This window comes from Sparus aurata, chromosome 18, assembly GCF_900880675.1.
Source record: "Sparus aurata chromosome 18, fSpaAur1.1, whole genome shotgun sequence".
Lineage (NCBI taxonomy): Eukaryota > Metazoa > Chordata > Actinopteri > Spariformes > Sparidae > Sparus > Sparus aurata.
In genome coordinates this window covers 29,118,280-29,134,987 of record NC_044204.1, presented here as the reverse complement: position 1 = coordinate 29,134,987, position 16,708 = coordinate 29,118,280, and the positions used below count along the sequence as shown (strand labels likewise).

General features: G+C 42.8%; 1 protein-coding gene across 4 annotated transcripts in view; it reads left to right on the top strand.

Annotated features, from left to right (window-relative positions):
• The window catches only part of f9a (coagulation factor IXa), a 175,542-nt gene extending 158,998 nt beyond the window's left edge, over positions 1–16,544 (top strand). Inside the window, exons 3-11 of one of the 4 annotated variants that reach the window (XM_030396232.1) lie at positions 8,479–8,644; positions 8,745–8,963; positions 11,726–11,913; positions 11,998–12,022; positions 12,171–12,284; positions 13,166–13,300; positions 13,394–13,689; positions 13,835–13,958; positions 14,805–16,544. In XM_030396232.1, the coding sequence (XP_030252092.1) occupies positions 8,816–8,963; positions 11,726–11,913; positions 11,998–12,022; positions 12,171–12,284; positions 13,166–13,300; positions 13,394–13,689; positions 13,835–13,958; positions 14,805–15,415 (1,641 nt within the window). In that variant the 5' untranslated portion in view covers positions 8,479–8,644; positions 8,745–8,815 and the 3' untranslated portion in view covers positions 15,416–16,544. Of the gene's footprint in view, positions 1–8,478; positions 8,645–8,744; positions 8,964–11,361; positions 11,514–11,725; positions 11,914–11,997; positions 12,023–12,170; positions 12,285–13,165; positions 13,301–13,393; positions 13,690–13,834; positions 13,959–14,804 lie in introns of those variants that run through there. The other 3 variants (XM_030396235.1, XM_030396234.1, XM_030396233.1) reach the window with 3 other exon arrangements.
• The last annotated feature ends 164 nt before the right edge of the window (positions 16,545–16,708 follow it).

Sequence of the window (16,708 nt, the reverse complement as noted above, 5' to 3'; positions counted from 1 at the left end):
TTAGCCACATTTAGGGACACTGCCCGCACCATCTTGTGGTGATATCACAACATTACACCAATTTCAGTGAAAACAAAATGGCGGGAATATCAGCGAAATACTTGTACAGCAGCTCCGGAAAGAAAAAAGAGCAAGGTAGAAATAATATCCAAATTTTATGAATGAAACCAGTGTATTTATGTACACAAATGTCTCTAGCTTCATATGACATTAAAATTAGACACATTTTGTTAATAGTAGCAAGCTAGAACATCAGTAAATGTCAAGTACTCATTTGAGGACATTGGGACTATGTTACCTTATTGATTGTACCATGTTGTTAGCTAAACTTGGGGATAGAACTGCCAGCATGTTTGTGTCCAAGCTATGTTTTTTTAATAAAACTATATAAAAATGCTTTGCTGCTGGTGGTGCTTGGGGGACAGGAAGAGGGGAGTCTAATTTTCATGTCGCGCCAGGGTTTCCCCTAGACCCTGGTCGTAAAACATAGCTTGGACACAAACATGCTGGCAGTCTGGGACAAAGGAGGAGAGCCCCCAGGAACTGGAGAGGAGCCAGCCCTTAAACCCTTGGCCTCCAGGCAGGAACACTTCAGCACAGGACCAAAACCTTGTTATAGGGTGCAACTCCCACTAACGAAATGGCCACCACCATGAGGAGAGAACACAAAACCAATTAAAGTGGCAAGCAACGATGAACGGGCCTTGCAGACCACATGCGTCGTGGCATGCTGCTGTCGGGGTGCGCCGTGTGCCGGCTGGACTCTTATCAAACATGTGAAGTTTGGTCCGGATAGGAATGAGGAAGTTGTTCCTTTATGATTTGGTGGTCTGCTCCTGCCAGTTTTTTTGATTATTGATTGGCAGCGACGCTGTGAGGGTGCGCTAGTTGCACGTCATCTTATATCTATCGTCAGGAGTGCAATGGCAATAGTTGTACCAAGTTTCATGCAAATCCGACCTACCGATGTGGAGATATACAATACCTCAATTTAAAGAGCGCCACCTAGTGGTCATCAGTGGTCAACTAGGGGTCAGAGTTTCATGTCATTTGGACACACCAATGTGGAGATATGCAACACTTCCTGTTTGGAACGTAATCTACAGGAACTTGTAGATTTGAGTATTGTTTGAAATATCAAAATTCTTTTCATAACTTTTTGTCAGGAGGATCGACACACGCTGAGTGCAAAGTTTCGTGCAAATCGGTGAAATTGCCTGGGAGGAGTTTGAAAAAGTAGGTTTGCAACATTTCGCGAATTTGCGAAAAAAAAAAAACGGTAGGCAGAAATGGGTGTGGCTTATATCACAAGACTCAACACAATTCAGGGCACGCATGGATGTAAGGTTTTTGAATGTGCGATAAAGTATGGGAGTTAAGAGCCAAAAAGCACTTTCCTCAATTATAACCCTACCTACTGGTGGAAAATCACAATGTCAATAGATTAAAAGATTTTTCAGCAGGCGTGATCTTGGTGAGTTTTGGGATATGTTCAGGCAGTGAAAAATGCGATCATTTTGGACTAAAACGTTGTCACTACAAAAACAATAGGGACCTTGCAGGTTCCCTGCTCGGGCCCTAAATACACCAACTGTGGTAACACACACACCAAAAACAGCAACATGTGACCAACACAACTGTAGAGCACAACAACCACCACACAAAAGGCATCACTGTGTAGTCACTACTACACACAAATGTTGCCAACTTACACCTAAGCTGCAACTACAAGTGCCCCAACAAAAGTGAACTGCCACTACCACAACACCAAAATGGACACCTTGTGGTCTCCAACCACAAGTTACTGTAATGGAGAGTGTAACAAAAAGAGACAAAGTGACCGGACAAACTGGGAGGCCATACCAAAAAAGAAAAAGGACATAATATTTGGTAATATTTGGCATTATTTGCACTGTTGTTTAGCCATGTTTAGGGCTTGAAATAAATGATTTACACAGTACATTGCAGTTTTATTTTTGTATAGCCATGCTTAGGGATTTAAATAAACAGCTGTTTCCACTTGATGTATACACTTTAATGTTTACATTTTAAAATAAACTGTTGCATACTTTTTTTGACCATTGGTGTCTATTTGTGTCATACGGTAAGATCGACCCAATGTCCTCATATGAGGACATTGATTTTTGAGAGAACTACTTATGGTATGAAGCTAAAATTTTGAATTTACACTAATTGGGCCCTTCTGGCCCCAAACAGCAAATATTGTTTCTTAAGGTTATGATAAGCCCACTGTCCTCATACGAGGACATCATTTTTTGCGAAAACTACTTCCTGTACAAAAACAAAATTTTGTTATTATACTTATTAGGTCCTACCTATCCCAAATAACAAGGAGAAATAAAAAATGCACATCAGACGAAAGCTCGGGTCTCAGGAGGTTAAGTTTAAGTTGGAGCGTGGACACCGGACCCAAACCTATTTGGACCTGTCGGGACTCTGTGTGCTGGATGGGTTTGGGAAAATAGAACATAAACTATGTCAGCATTTAGATTAGCTAAACTGACTTTGTGTGTATTATAACATGACAGTGCTTTGAACACAACACAGGGGCTATTTATTACTTTCCAGATTACATTCCAAATGTTGGGCTTAAGTCAGGTCTGGATGTAAAAATAGAACGTTCTGCTCGGGCTCAGTTGCTGCTCTCTCGGACTCAGTCGGTTTTAGGCAGAAAAATGCGTCCAGGAAACTGAAACTATAAACTGTACAAGCTTAGAAATGGATCGATTGGAACCTTATAGTGGAATCTATCGGTTCAGTCGCGTTTTATGTTGATTTAGTGTTTATTTTGTAGGTCAGCTTGTCGAGTTAAGCGTTAGCATGTTGTCGGGCTAACGTGGCTACTTCTAGTAAGACAGTCATGGGGAACTGTTTGGAGCTGAAGCCTCATTTGAAGCCAACTAAATAACGAGTAGCAGGTTTGGTGTTTTTATTAGGTTGATTTTTGCTCAGCTAGCATTAGCCACGTTTCCATACAAAGCCCATATTTTGCCCCTGCACCCTCACCTGTATGTGCATGTGTGTTGCTGCTGTGTATAAATCTACGTGATCGCCCTGAAGGAAACAATATAGCCACAGTTCCTTGGCAACATTGTTTGATTAGCAGCCATCTCGTAGCTTGCAAACACCATACACACACCGTTACAGAGCTCTAACATTATCGGCCTGCTGGGCAGCGAGGCTGAGGCCAACACGTCTCCTTTAATGCCTCATTATTGTGCAGCAGGGTTAGTCGTCTGCCTCTGATTATAGCTGTTAGCCTGATTCGGGCTCTGAGTGTGGCTGATAAGGTAATCTGGCTGGTTCTGTTACAGGAGTGCTGATGACAGTCGATACAAGCTGGAGGTCGAGGAGTGTTTGTCAAATCTGTGTGTGTTTTGTATAAAATGGGTGGGAATTATCATAAACAATCTTCCGTCACGGGCGGAAATTGTGCCAAGCGTTACGCGGATCTGAGCGCGTTGTGTCGCTCATTCTTATCAGAGAACTGCAGATTTACTAATTGTAGATTTTACTGACCAAACTGCAGATTTACTCTGTTGATGTATAACATGGAAGCTATTAAAAAAAAAAAAAAAAAGAGTTACTTTGGAAGTCATCATTACGTGGAGAAGATTATGCGGGAGAGGTCAGAGTCAAATGAGAGGCAACACAAAGCAAATCCAAAATTCACGATATATTTTGAATGATTATAATAAGAGTACGAGCAGCAAATGCAGGATAGCAGTTCAGATGATTGAAACGGAAATAAAGGCCATGCATGTGTTTGCACAGTCGTGTCTGCTCGTGGGCTCACATATCAAAATAATGGATTTCATCACACAGTTGTGTGAAGACTGTTGCACCTGCTCATTAATCTCGGAGCCTCTCAGAGATCAGACTCCCTGACCTCTGCTCCAAAGGTCAGAATTGGGTCAGCAAGTTATTTCAATACTTACGAGGGCGGGGTCAAAAGGTGTAATATGATGTCGTATTTCTGTCATTTCCACCCATAACACACCGCATAATCGACTTGGCTGCTCCCCAGATTGCGTTTTTATACCTCTCATGTCACGGGCCCGGGGGAATGTTTCCGCTGTGGGACAGATGATCTACATGTGTTCGGTGCAGATGACACTTCAGCGATGATGTCTTCATCAGCCCACCGGCAGATGAGTTAATTGCACCTGAAGCTCGTCTTACTTTGTAACGAACGCAAAGTTGAAATTTGATTTTATCATCGTGAAAAAAAAAAAAAAAAAAACACATTTGCGTCGCCCGTTTCCACCTCGTTGGCTCTGTCCCATGTCGCCTCTTAGCAAACTCATTTTTTGACATTCGGCAGGAAAACAGTGAGCTTCGCCCGCGCTTTTCTGACCAGGAGGGATCCGAGCTCCACTTTTCATTAACGGTGGCTGAACATGCCTGAGCCGGCAGCATCTGTCAGCTCGGCTGCATCACGGCTCACAGGACCAGGAGTGCAATTCGGCTCTCATTTTCTTAGCAGTTCACAATGGTGCTTCATTTCTGGGTCACTTTTGGCAAGAACTAGAGTGAACAAGTACACATATCCATGCAGAGTGAGAAACTAGATTATTTTCTTCATTAATCTGACACCTACACGCTTCCACTTAAAGAAAAAAAACTGTTTGGGACTCATAAACACGCACCCACAGATGATGCATTCGCAAATTTAGCTAAACTGAACTAATTATAGTAGATCAAGCATTACTGGGTCACTGACCCACTTATGTTTCATATGGTATCTATACCAGAGCAGAAATACAATGTTAGAGCATTAAGAGACTTTAAGAGGCTTAGTTAATCGAGTTACTCCTCCTCATACTCGAGTAAAGGATTTATAGAAGTCTTAACCTCATGCACAATGTGCTCATAATCAAGTCATTGATTATAGCAAATCAGCAATATATGACATTTTAAATGCTGTGCTGCAATGTTGACATCTACTCGTATATCCAGTACAGCTACAACTGCATCAGAGGTTTAAATCCCCTGTCTTTTTAATGTTTTATGGTTTCATCTTCCAACACTCTACCAGACTGTGACTGATGTTGTGAGCCTCTAAACCCAAACACTACCTCTCTGTCTTCAGCAAAATATCAAGCCAGTTGTTAAAATGTCAGAGTGTTTGGGCTCGGTGGGGGGAGGTGCGTGAGGGCAAGCCGGGTGGAATGGCTGTGCAACACTGGGCTCTCAAATCACAGAAAAACGACTGTACTAATTAACAGAGCAAGACTCTCTCAAATATCATATTAATGTCAATGACTTTATCTGGAGGAGGGGAGCGACGGAGGAGGGGGGGGGAGAGCGCTTTGAGACCCGCAGTGCTTCTTTTTACAGCTCACATCATAGGAGCTCCCTGTGGATATTACTGTACAAGACTGAAGTGTGGTGAGACACTCCCAGTAACACAACACTATCAAACAGATACCCTGTGTATCTCTATTTACCAGTAAAGTGCAGCTCCCTGCCCAAAGTTGTAATGCTACTGAAGCAGACGTGGTCAATGAGATGTAAATGGACAAAATGTTCCACTGCCTTCTGAAAACGGCTGTTACAGGGACTGTTTCATAAAAATGCTTCTGCTTCCTGAGAAACTAAAAAATCCAAATATCAGTGTTGCTTTAAATGTACGATATGTAATGTCCGTCGCTAAGGGGCTGCGGAAGGAGTCAGTGCTCAGCTGCTCAGAGGCGAAGTTGGACTCTGCTCTGATCGGGAGTTTACCGACGGGAGGAGAGCTCAGAGATTACTTTTCAAATTTCGGGTTAAAAAGTGGATTTATCTTCACTCCTGTTTATCAGTCTGACTGCAGCAGCGAGGAGGCATTCGTTGTCAGTGTTCACTGCAACTGACTGTTAATCTGCTACGTCAACCTCATGCAATGCACCTCTACTTTGAATATATTTGTGGATTTCTCTGGGTTTGAACGTTGTTGGAAAGATTTGAGATTATATAAATACGCAAACCCACAAAATATATAACAAAGAGCAGAATTCCTACATATGATCTTTAAAAGGAAATGTTTGACATTTAGGGAATTTATTCACTTTTATGCCAAGAGTTAAGAGACGAGAAGACTCATGTCTGTCTGGTGAACACAAAGCTACAGCTAGGACGTGGTTAGCTTGTCACAAAGACTAGAAACAGGAGAAAAGCTAACCCAGCTAGCCTTGTCATCACTGCGCCGAACCAACCAATAGTCCATTCTTTTCGCCTTCAAATGAAACAAACACTATATATATCGGCAAACTCGTCTATTTCTGCTGTGATTTTCAGCCATAACTGTCATGTTATGTTGCTAATTTCACTGAAGTAACCAAAAAAATAAGGATTAGATCATACAACATAAATGACGTGCAAAGAAACCACCATTAACTGAAAACATGAAATCAAACAATATAGAAACTACACAACAACCAATAAGGGACTAACTAACACTACCACTCTGGGTACATTACAGCAGGAGGAAGCAACACACGGATAGCAACAAACTCCCCCTCGGTAATGGGAGAGATCTCCGGAAGGCCAACAGAGGTTCAAAGCGTGAACAATCCAATATGGATCCAGGAGGACGGCTTCCCGGTGTTGCCACAAGAACTTATGTCTAATTTAGAGACAAACTCGAGAGGCAAAGCTGTAGCTCCTCATTCACAGGTAGGACAAAAGAAACAAATACACAGAGGGAGAGAGCGACGAGGACAACATTGCACACAAGGGAGAGGAAGTCGAGGAAGAGGAGGGGCTGAATCTCCAGATCCAAATATCCGAATGAGGTAACGACAGCCGGGGGAGAGGAAGAGAGGTCTCTGGAAGGCCAGTGGTGAAAAGAGAGGACAAGGAGAAGATAGAGAGAGAGAGGGAACAGTCTGGATGTGAAGCTGTCTCGTAACTAACTCTCGGCGAGAAAGCGAATGAGCGTATTTTTGTAAATGTTGAAATATTCCTTTAAACACACTTTCTTCTAGTTTGGCCTTCTTTGTTATTTCTTCCTGAAGAATATCTTGATTTCATACCAAGTGAATATAAACACACCGTCTTCCTATAATCTCTGCTGTTTTGCAAGCGGGGTGACTTTGCACAGTTCCTCTCTGTGTCTCATGAGAATTTCACATGAAACTAACTCGTCATTTGCCTGAACCTGACGATACGCTGTACTCAGTTTAGAAGCGAACACAATCCGCTGTGAACCCAAAGTCTAACTCTGCTCGTTCAGTCTGCAGTCTTCTTGTAATGTTCTCGACAGCAGCTCAGTCTTCCTCACACTGCCAGAGGGCTGATCATCCAAAACTGGCTCAGGGGCAAACAAAGGTGCTCAGAAGCTAACCTAGATAGGCAGAACTGCTGCATGTCACCAGGCACGCACGGAGAGAGCTGTATTCCTTTGCTTGCATCTGTGTATAAATACACCCACACATGAGAGTATTAACATTTACATGTTATGGCCTGAAGAGGCTTGTCTCGGCCCACCATCAAGCCCGGAAGGAATGGCTGATCTAATTAAACAGAACTTGCCCCGAGATCTTCTCAGATCATTACACCGAGTCATTCAAATGTCACCGTGTAAAAAAAACTGAACAATAATTCTGTAGATGTTTCACGCGGTCAAGTCAGTCGATTAGAAAACAAAGTTGAATCCAGTCTGAGATCACTCAGACCGCAGACGACTACATCAGTGTGATTAGGGTGAGACAACAGTGTCTGTCATTGTACTGAGCGCCTGAGAGCTGCTGCCAAAGCCCACAGAGTCAGTAATGATTGGAGACGCAAAGTCAGTCATGGACAAAGAGTTGCTCCGAAAAGTTAGAGACAAGTCCATACACAGTAAGACAGAAATCTTCCCTTTTGTGAGTTTTTATTCCAGCAATATTTCAAAATAAAGGCCTGCCTGAGAGCATTTAAAACCAGCAAGAATCTTTTCTCATATTCAGTTTTTCTAGTGTTCATCAAGTTGAAAGTGCCTGTGTTGAATTTTGTTGTTTATACTCTAATGAGAGCTGCAACGATTGGTCATATATTGATTAGTTGATCAAAAAGAAATGAATCGCAGACTATTTTGACAATTGATTAATCACTTTAGTCCTTTTGGAAGAAAAAAATGTGAAACGGGCTCTGCAGCAGCCCTTGGCCTGTCATGTCTTCATAATAATGATAATAATGGCTGTGATTTAGAGAGTGCCTTTCATTAGATCCATGGACGCTTTACACAGTAGGATAAATGCATGCAAACAAACAAATAACAAAGATGAGTGTCTGCCAGGGAAGCAGAGATAATAGGGGCTGAAGTGAACAGGTGATGTTTGAGGAGTTTTAAAAAAAAAAAACATGTTCAGAAAATGACGCGTTACAGATGTTCAGCTGTCCTATCAATACAATCACTAAAAAGCCAGTTCAAATTAAACATTTCTAGTTTCTTAAATGTAAGGATTTTCTGCTTTTCTTTGTCTTTTATGACAGCAAATGAAGAATCCCGTCTCGTTTGCACTCGGTGAACAGTAGGGGGTTGAGCACACAGCCCTGAGGGGCTCCAGTGTTGAGTGCTGACGCAGACGAGGTGTGACTGCCAGTCTGATCCGTCTAGGGTCTGCTTGTGAGGGAGTCCAATATCCAATTGCAGAGTGAGGTACTCAAGCCCAGAGTGTGATGTTTTCAGTGTCAGATTGCATAAATTCTGATCTGAAGCCAACAAACAGCATTTTGATGCAGCTGTTGTTGCTTTCAAGGTGTGTGAAGACGGAGTGGAGGGCAGTGGATGTGACATCTGCTGTGGATCTGTTGGTCTGAAAGTGTTCTGATGAGGGTCCAGGCTGGCACTGTGGAACCAGTTCCTCAAAACACTTCATCAGGATGGGGACAAGTTCCAAAAGGCGGTATTTGTTCAGACTACTCACAGCAGGTTGTGGTGGCTGTCCTGAGGCAGGTGGGAACAGACTCCTGTGAGAGTGAGATATGAAAACTTTTACGTTTTATATACTAAAAGATTCATCAATTAGTCGTGAAAATAATATGCAGATTAATGGGTACTGATAATAATCATTAGTTGAAGCATTAACTCACTGATAGCGACAAACGGTATTTGTCATTTTGCAGATTTTTTCCGAAATCATGCTGCTCTTGTTTGAGCTCTACAAACCCTCCGATTCACAACTACAGACGAAGGTTTTACTCCAGCAGCCTTCTGCAAATGACACCGTGTCCCTGGTGAAAGACTGAGGTCTGGGCTGCCTACAGTCAAGGAGATACTGTAGAGTAACAATCAATAGCACTGAGCAAGCATCAGAGTTTTTTTATTATGTGCGGCAGGCCCTGACTCGATCCCCCACTGTGGTGACTAATCTAATTGGAGCCGACACAGACTCCCCAGCTGTGTAGTGCTGCCAAGGAAAGAGGGAAGACGGAGAAGTCAGAGAGATCTTCATAAATCAATAGTCAAGTCACAGACAATTTCACTTCCACCCATCCATCTGTGCATCCACGCAGTCCGTCTAACACAGTCTCGTTAGCGTGCTCAGCTCACAAGTCATCACCTCAGTGCTAACGGCATAACCATTGTTGCTATTTTCTCCTGTGCATACTATAGTAAGGCCTGTCAAAGGTCCGCATCCGCTCTGCTATGAAACCAGCCGGAGAGGCTGTGTGGAAAGTATGCCACGAGAGCCCACAGCCTCTCCACAAGGCTCAGCAACAGACTTACATTTAGAAATATGACTCAGCGAGGGCGGCGCAGAAGCGTACATGCAGTCCTGCTGAGGACTAAAGTTGGAATACCTGTGAGAACGTTTACCCCCCAGAAAAACTGTTCCAGGCCTCAGAGATCTATGACCACTTTTACTGAGGGGCTGGAGATGACGGAGAAGCTCTTGTATGGATCAGGCAGTGTTAATTACTCAAGTATGAATTATTCAGCCCGTGAACGATTCGATGAAATATAAATGCCTCGGGTCAATAGTTGCCAACACACGAGAAGACTTTGGACTCCCCCCGGAGCCGGTGATGGGTGAGGCCAGACCACAAAATGCCACCGGAGTTAAATCTTCAGCTGGCACGCTGAATCAGCACAAGCTTCATTTCACCATATCATCATCATCGTCGTCTTGGGTATTGATTGTCCAATCGACCAAAAAAGCATATAAAGTATCTATCATTGTGATTTTGATGTACATTGCCTCACACATCACAGTGGACCCGCACAGTTTGTGGCTCTGAAGTTATCAGTTTCAGATAAGACCGGCGTTGGATCAGCTTCCTTCCCAGCACAGTTGGTGATGTATGACTGACAGCTGATTTCTGAGAGGCAGTGATAAATAATGCAGCACATGATTCTGTTTTTCTACCACTGTGTTGTTGTATGATGTCAAACGACTGAGGTGTACGTGCGCCATCTTGTGGTGGAAATTCCAAAGTGCATTTTTATCAACTCGTGTTTCTCTTATACGGGCACAGAAGAGGAGAAGAAGAGCTGGATGTATCGTGAAAGGCTTGACCCTGAGGATCAAATGTTGATTTAGATTTACGCCATTCCATGAATGTTATCAGATTCACCCAACCTAAACGCTGAAGACAGCCGCACAGATCACAAGATCAAGATTTAAAAAGACAGCTGTAATGTCCACAGCCACAGAGAATGATGAGCACAAAGAATGAAAAGTACATTAGTGTAAAGAAAAGATCTAAGCCAAACGGTTACTTGTATATTATGAAGTGTAAACATTAAGCAATGTGACATTTTTTCTCATTCAAAGTTGTTTAAATACAATATTAAAACTGCAAATAAGGGTTTTTTGTAAGTTTTCACAGTATAATCACATTTGTTGGTTGTAATGTTTTTAAGTTTTTAGTGGGAATCATCATTCTCGCGTTTTGATTTCAGTGAAATGATGTTGATGGGATTTTTACTGTGTTTTTTATTTGTGACACATTTTACCTCAGTCTAAAATATTTAGATTTTGCACATCCATGTAGCTACTTCTATAATATTTCAGTTATTCACTTATGTAAAGTTTAAGGAATGTGACACCTCTAGTGTGTTTGGATTGCACAGCAGCTTCCTTTGTAATGAAATAAAGAATATCAGACAAATGTTTTTTTTTTTGTCTTTTCCACAATATGATCACAACAGGCCCGAGATCAGAGCTGACAATCAGGGAACTATGTTGTCACAGACTTTTAGTAAACTTGTCGGAGCTGCTCTGTGAGAGAAACTCCAGGATTTCACCGCTCTTCTTCATTTACAAATAAACACAAACCCACAGAGTGTCTCACTGTGTGCAGATGTGGACACACATGTTTTAGTCAGACAGAGTCTGGGTGTTTTTGCTTTAAACAAACATGCGTCTCGTTGTGAGTACATGTGCAAACAGAGGTCTGTACTTTGGAGTGATGGTCCAGTTTGTGGATGTGTGTCAGGATATCACAGCTGTTTGGAATGGCACCATTTGTTTCTTTGTCTTTCTTATGTTTGCTGCTTTCGGACCTTGAGCTGGTCTATGGAGGTATTATATGTTTCATCTTTTCGATAATCATACTTCATTTCTCTCTGACTGGAGGTTCGTTTCAGCTGTGCAGTCTCACTTCAACGGTGTTGACAGCATGAGGAATGGTGGATCGTCCCCAGAGACTTAATTTGTTTGTGTGACCTATGAGACCATCACAGTTATTCAAACTTATTTGAACGTGTCTGCATTTGACTTTTTGTTCGCTCCAGCTCCGGCTCCAGCCTCAGCTCCGGTGTTCCTGTCCGGTGAGGCAGCCGACGGCGTCCTGCGGAGACACAAACGCCACAACACCGGGATATTTGAGGAGGTGCTGGAGGGCGACCTAGAGAGAGAGTGTATGGAGGAAGTGTGTGACCTGGAAGAGGCGAGGGAGATCTTTGAGAACGATGGCAATACGGTGGGTATTCATTTGGTTTTGCTTTAAAGTATACTAATTGTTGTCTCTTCAGACACTCATCAGATGCTTTCCTCTTGATTGTAGATGGAGTTTTGGGCGAGGTATGTAGGTAAGAACTGTTCAATAACAGAGTTCCTCTAACGAACAGAAATGGTATAGAAATGTTGGCTCTATGTCGTGATGAAAGTTCAAGGACTATATGAAATGATTATATCAGTCAACTGTGTATTGAGCTAATGTGTCTGCTGTTTCTTCAGACGGCGATCAGTGTAAGTCCAGCCCCTGTCAGAACCAGGGGTCATGCAACGACCACCTGGGCTACTACACCTGCTCGTGTCCGAGCGGCTTCACTGGCAGGAACTGTGAGATTGGTGAGCGAAAGTCCTGTTGCTCGACACGGGCAAAAATAAATTCGATTTTTATGCTACCTGATCCAAACTGTTCATCCTTTGAGAATATACGATCAGATCAGATCTCAGTCTCAAAGGATAAACAGCCAGATGCCTCTTTTCGTTCCCGTTCTTCTGCCTGAAATAAAATCAGCGGCGCGCACCAAGAGACGGTCTGGTTTTTAGATCCCAAAATTAGATTGTTTGTCTTTTTGGATATTCTAAAAACAGCAGCTAAAGTGCCCTCTCCTGGAGTAACGACTGCATTTACCTGAATCACACACCTCTCTGTTTGACAGTGAAGTAGGTGCCTCCTGAGGATAAGTCTGTAATTGAATCAATAGTTACGAGCTTACGTGACCATTAAGAAGAAGTTTCGCTGGTTGTATCAGCCACGAAGAGAATCTTAATGTGCTTTCAGCGTGGGCAATGAAAGCCACGGCTCTCGTTCTGTGGGAAACTAGTCGAATTGAGTTTTTCTTGAAGAGGGTTCAGAGTGAGTCAGATGATTCCCAAATTCCCTTTTTGTGTCACTAGCCCAACTCTGCAGCTTTAATACCATCCAGGTCATCATGTCCACCATGTTGCACCGTCACGTTTCTATAGTAGCTCAGATGAGATGAACCAAACACCAGCGATAGAGGGCCTTTTCGTGTTTTCCACATGTTTAGCAGCTTCCTTAGGAGACAGCTGGTTGCAGCCTACAAGCTCACCTTCAAATGGAACTTAAGCCTACACACTGGTGCTTAAAGACAGACCTGTGTAATGTGGTCCACAAGAGATTCTGATGAATGGTAACAATCATTTTGTGTGTTAGATTAGAGGAGGGGTTTTGAGATGATACTTTGTCTTTTTCTCCTCAGTTGTAGCTAAAAGGTGTGACGTGAACAATGGAGGCTGCATGCACTTCTGTGAGTCAATGGGAACCTTTGGTGCCAAATGCTCCTGTGCGAAAGGATACAAGCTGCTGGAGGACGGGCGGAACTGTGACCCAGAAAGTACTAGCATCTTTTCTTTTATGATTTCTCCGCTTAATGTCGTTAAAGTGACCCTTTATTCCACGATGGGACTGCTCTTTTCTCATCCACCAGCTGAATTCCCATGTGGCAGAACCGCCATGGCGCCGTCGGGCTCGGCTTTCACGAGGTCTCTGCTCGGCCATGAGAACGCAAGCCTGGAGAACGCCACCTCTACCACATCCCCTCCCTCGACACCAGCCGGCACCACGGCGTCTTTACCAGCCACGAGTGAACCTACGACAATCCGATCCCGGAAGAAACTGCCCTGGTGGAGGCACGTTGGCGCGGGCCCCACTGAGGAGCCGCCGAGGGCTCTTAAACGCATTGTCGGTGGCGAGGTGGTAATTCCAGGAGAGATCCCATGGCAGGTATTGTACAGAAGTAGAGGTGTGAAGAGTGATGCATGTAAAGCTTTTGGTTCAGGAAGCGCTTGAGGGGATATAAGACACAGCAGGTGCAGTTTGTTGCATTTCTTGTAGCGGCTCACAGATCTTTCCTGCCTCTTTTGTTCAGGCGGCCTTGGTAGCGCGTCCCAGCGGTCAGCTGTTCTGCGGGGGCTCCGTTCTCAGCGAGCGCTGGGTCGTCACTGCTGCTCACTGCCTGGTGGAGGGACAAGGCAACTTCTTCATCAGAGTGGGTAAGATTCACAGACTAGTTTCTACGAGTAGATTCTTTTATTATTATTCATTAATCGACACCGATCAGCCACAAGGACAGTAACACCGACTTGTTTGGAAGCCAGGTCCTGGTATTCATGAAACTAACTTGATTACTTTCCCTGATTTTTGGATGACCTCGATATCAAACAAATACAAATGAAGACGGGAGAAAATAAATGACAATAAGATGACTTTTATTTAATAATAAAGTGTGTATTTTGTAAGAATAATTCTGTGTAAGACCAGCGTGATGTTGTGTGAGACATGTTTCAAACTGGTATATCCTTTTTTTTCTTTTTTTTTTTATTGTAATCATGTTAGTAATCCCACTTTTGACCTAATGTATCTGTAATCTAATTACATTTTCATTTCTGGATCTTTACCGGAATAAAGTTACCTTTTTTTATACTCTTATTACATTATCCCCTTACATGTACTCTGTTACTCTCCAAGCCTGGTAACCTGAAGTTGTTCACCTGTCAGTCATGTTGAGGCTGATCAGTGGCTTTGATGATTGATTAATTTGAAATAAGACGTAAATGACCTGATTCTAGCCTCTCAATTGTGAGGATTTGCCACTTTTCTTCGATTTATGTGATTCTAATCTGAATTTCTCTGGGTGTTGGACGGTTGGTCGTTATCGCTTTGAATCTTGGGCCTTTTTTTCTGACCGTTTTCTGCCACTTTATACGACAAATGATCAGTCAGGTCATCGACAAAACAACCAATAATTTTAAAATAAGTGATCACTGCAGCTCATAGATCATAGAGTTTATTTATACTGGGCACTCTGTGATATGTGTGTCTAATATCTCCGCCTGCAGGGGAGCACAGCGTCTTCATCCATGAAGACACGGAGCAGGATCTTGAGGTGATGGAGCAGCACATACACCCGCGCTACAACGCAAGCGTAAGCCTCTACAACCACGACATCGCCCTGATTTACCTCAAGAGCCCCATCACCTTCTCCCCGACGGTCCGGCCCATCTGCATAGGGCCCAAGGCTTTCACGGAGGCCCTGGTGAAGGAGGCCTCCCCGGCCACTGTCAGCGGCTGGGGCCGAACACGCTTCCTCGGATTTACTGCTGACACTTTACAGAAGGTCAAGGTTCCCTTCACAGATCGGACAGAGTGTAAGAGCAGCAGCAGCGCCAGGATCACTCCCGTCATGTTCTGTGCGGGATATTATGACGAGGCCAAAGACGCCTGTCAGGGCGACAGCGGGGGCCCGCACGCAAACAGTATTCACGACACGTGGTTCCTGACAGGCATCGTGAGCTGGGGGGAGGAATGTGCGAAGGACGGTAAATACGGCGTCTACACCCGTCTGTCTCTTTATTACCGCTGGATAAAACATGTCACGGGATTAACGAAACACAGGCTGGCATTTGACGTGGAGGACCCCGACCACGAGCCTGACATATCACCATTATAGATTTTTACAAAAATAACATGTCTGCACGTGTCTTGCATGTGAAATAAATGATGCATTTCTGCTCTAAAAGTAAAAAAAAAAAATAGTTCTTTAAAGGAATTTGGCATGCAATCCTTGAATCAGATGGTGAAACAAAACAAAAACTACTGACTGAATGAATTAATTCCACTAATCCACACAATATTGACGATGTTATCCATGCTCTGTATTAAAGAATTAACATGACATAGATGACGTCACAGGCCTACAACACACTGACTGTACAGTTCCATCAAAACACTTCAGCCCCACCTGCTGGTGAACAAACGTTTTGCAAGCGGAGGTTTCTAGTTGTCCAGGGTTCAACAGGGGTGGAGGAAGTATTCGGATCCTTCGTTCCTGTGTGGTATTACTGCTTTTCTGAAGCAAATGTACAAATACAACACTGTAAAAGTGCAAATTAAATCAGGATAATGTTCTTAAAGTAATTAAAAGTAAAAGCAGACAATGTGAGTGTCACGCTACTATTATATTAAATATTATTACTCGTGCATTCATGTAAAAACAGGATGTTTGTGCTGTAGCTGGTTGAGGCGGAGCTCATTTAAAGCCATTTCATTTACAGTGGGACTGCAAATGAATGATTACTTTCATTATAGATCGATTGATTTGTTTTCATTTAGAAAAATTTAGAAAAATAGAGAGAAATGCCGTCATTATAACTCCCAGCCCAAAACTGACAGCGTCACACTGTTTTATTTTACCAACAGAACAAAATTCTAAAATATTAAAGTAAATGATATTATATGAAAGTAAAAAGCAGAAAACCCTGACGTTTGAGAAGCTGGAACTGTGACGTGTATCTGAATGAAAAATGTCTTATTATTAATTTATTCAAACAGCTGCCAATTAATTTCCTGTCATTAGACTAATTTCCTTAATCAGCTCGTCGTTTCAGCTGCTCTTTGCGAACTGTTGAATAATTAAATGAGTCATTTGTAAGCAAAAACAAAACATTTGTATAAAAAATGTAATTAATAGTCATTAAAGCTGTAGAGGAGTGAAGTGTTAATAACAATATTGGATATGTGGATTGTTGTGCAGCAGAAAAGTGGCATGAAAGACAAAATTAAAGGACTAGCACCTCAGATTTACTTTGTTACATTCCGCCACTGAATTTAAAGTTGTGGTTAAAAACTGAGAAAAGTCTGCACAATTTTATTATAAAAGGTGACGTCCATTAAAACAAGAACATAGAAAAGATGATTTAAAATGAGAGTTTATGGAAAAACAGAAGCCTCAGTCCTCGGTCGA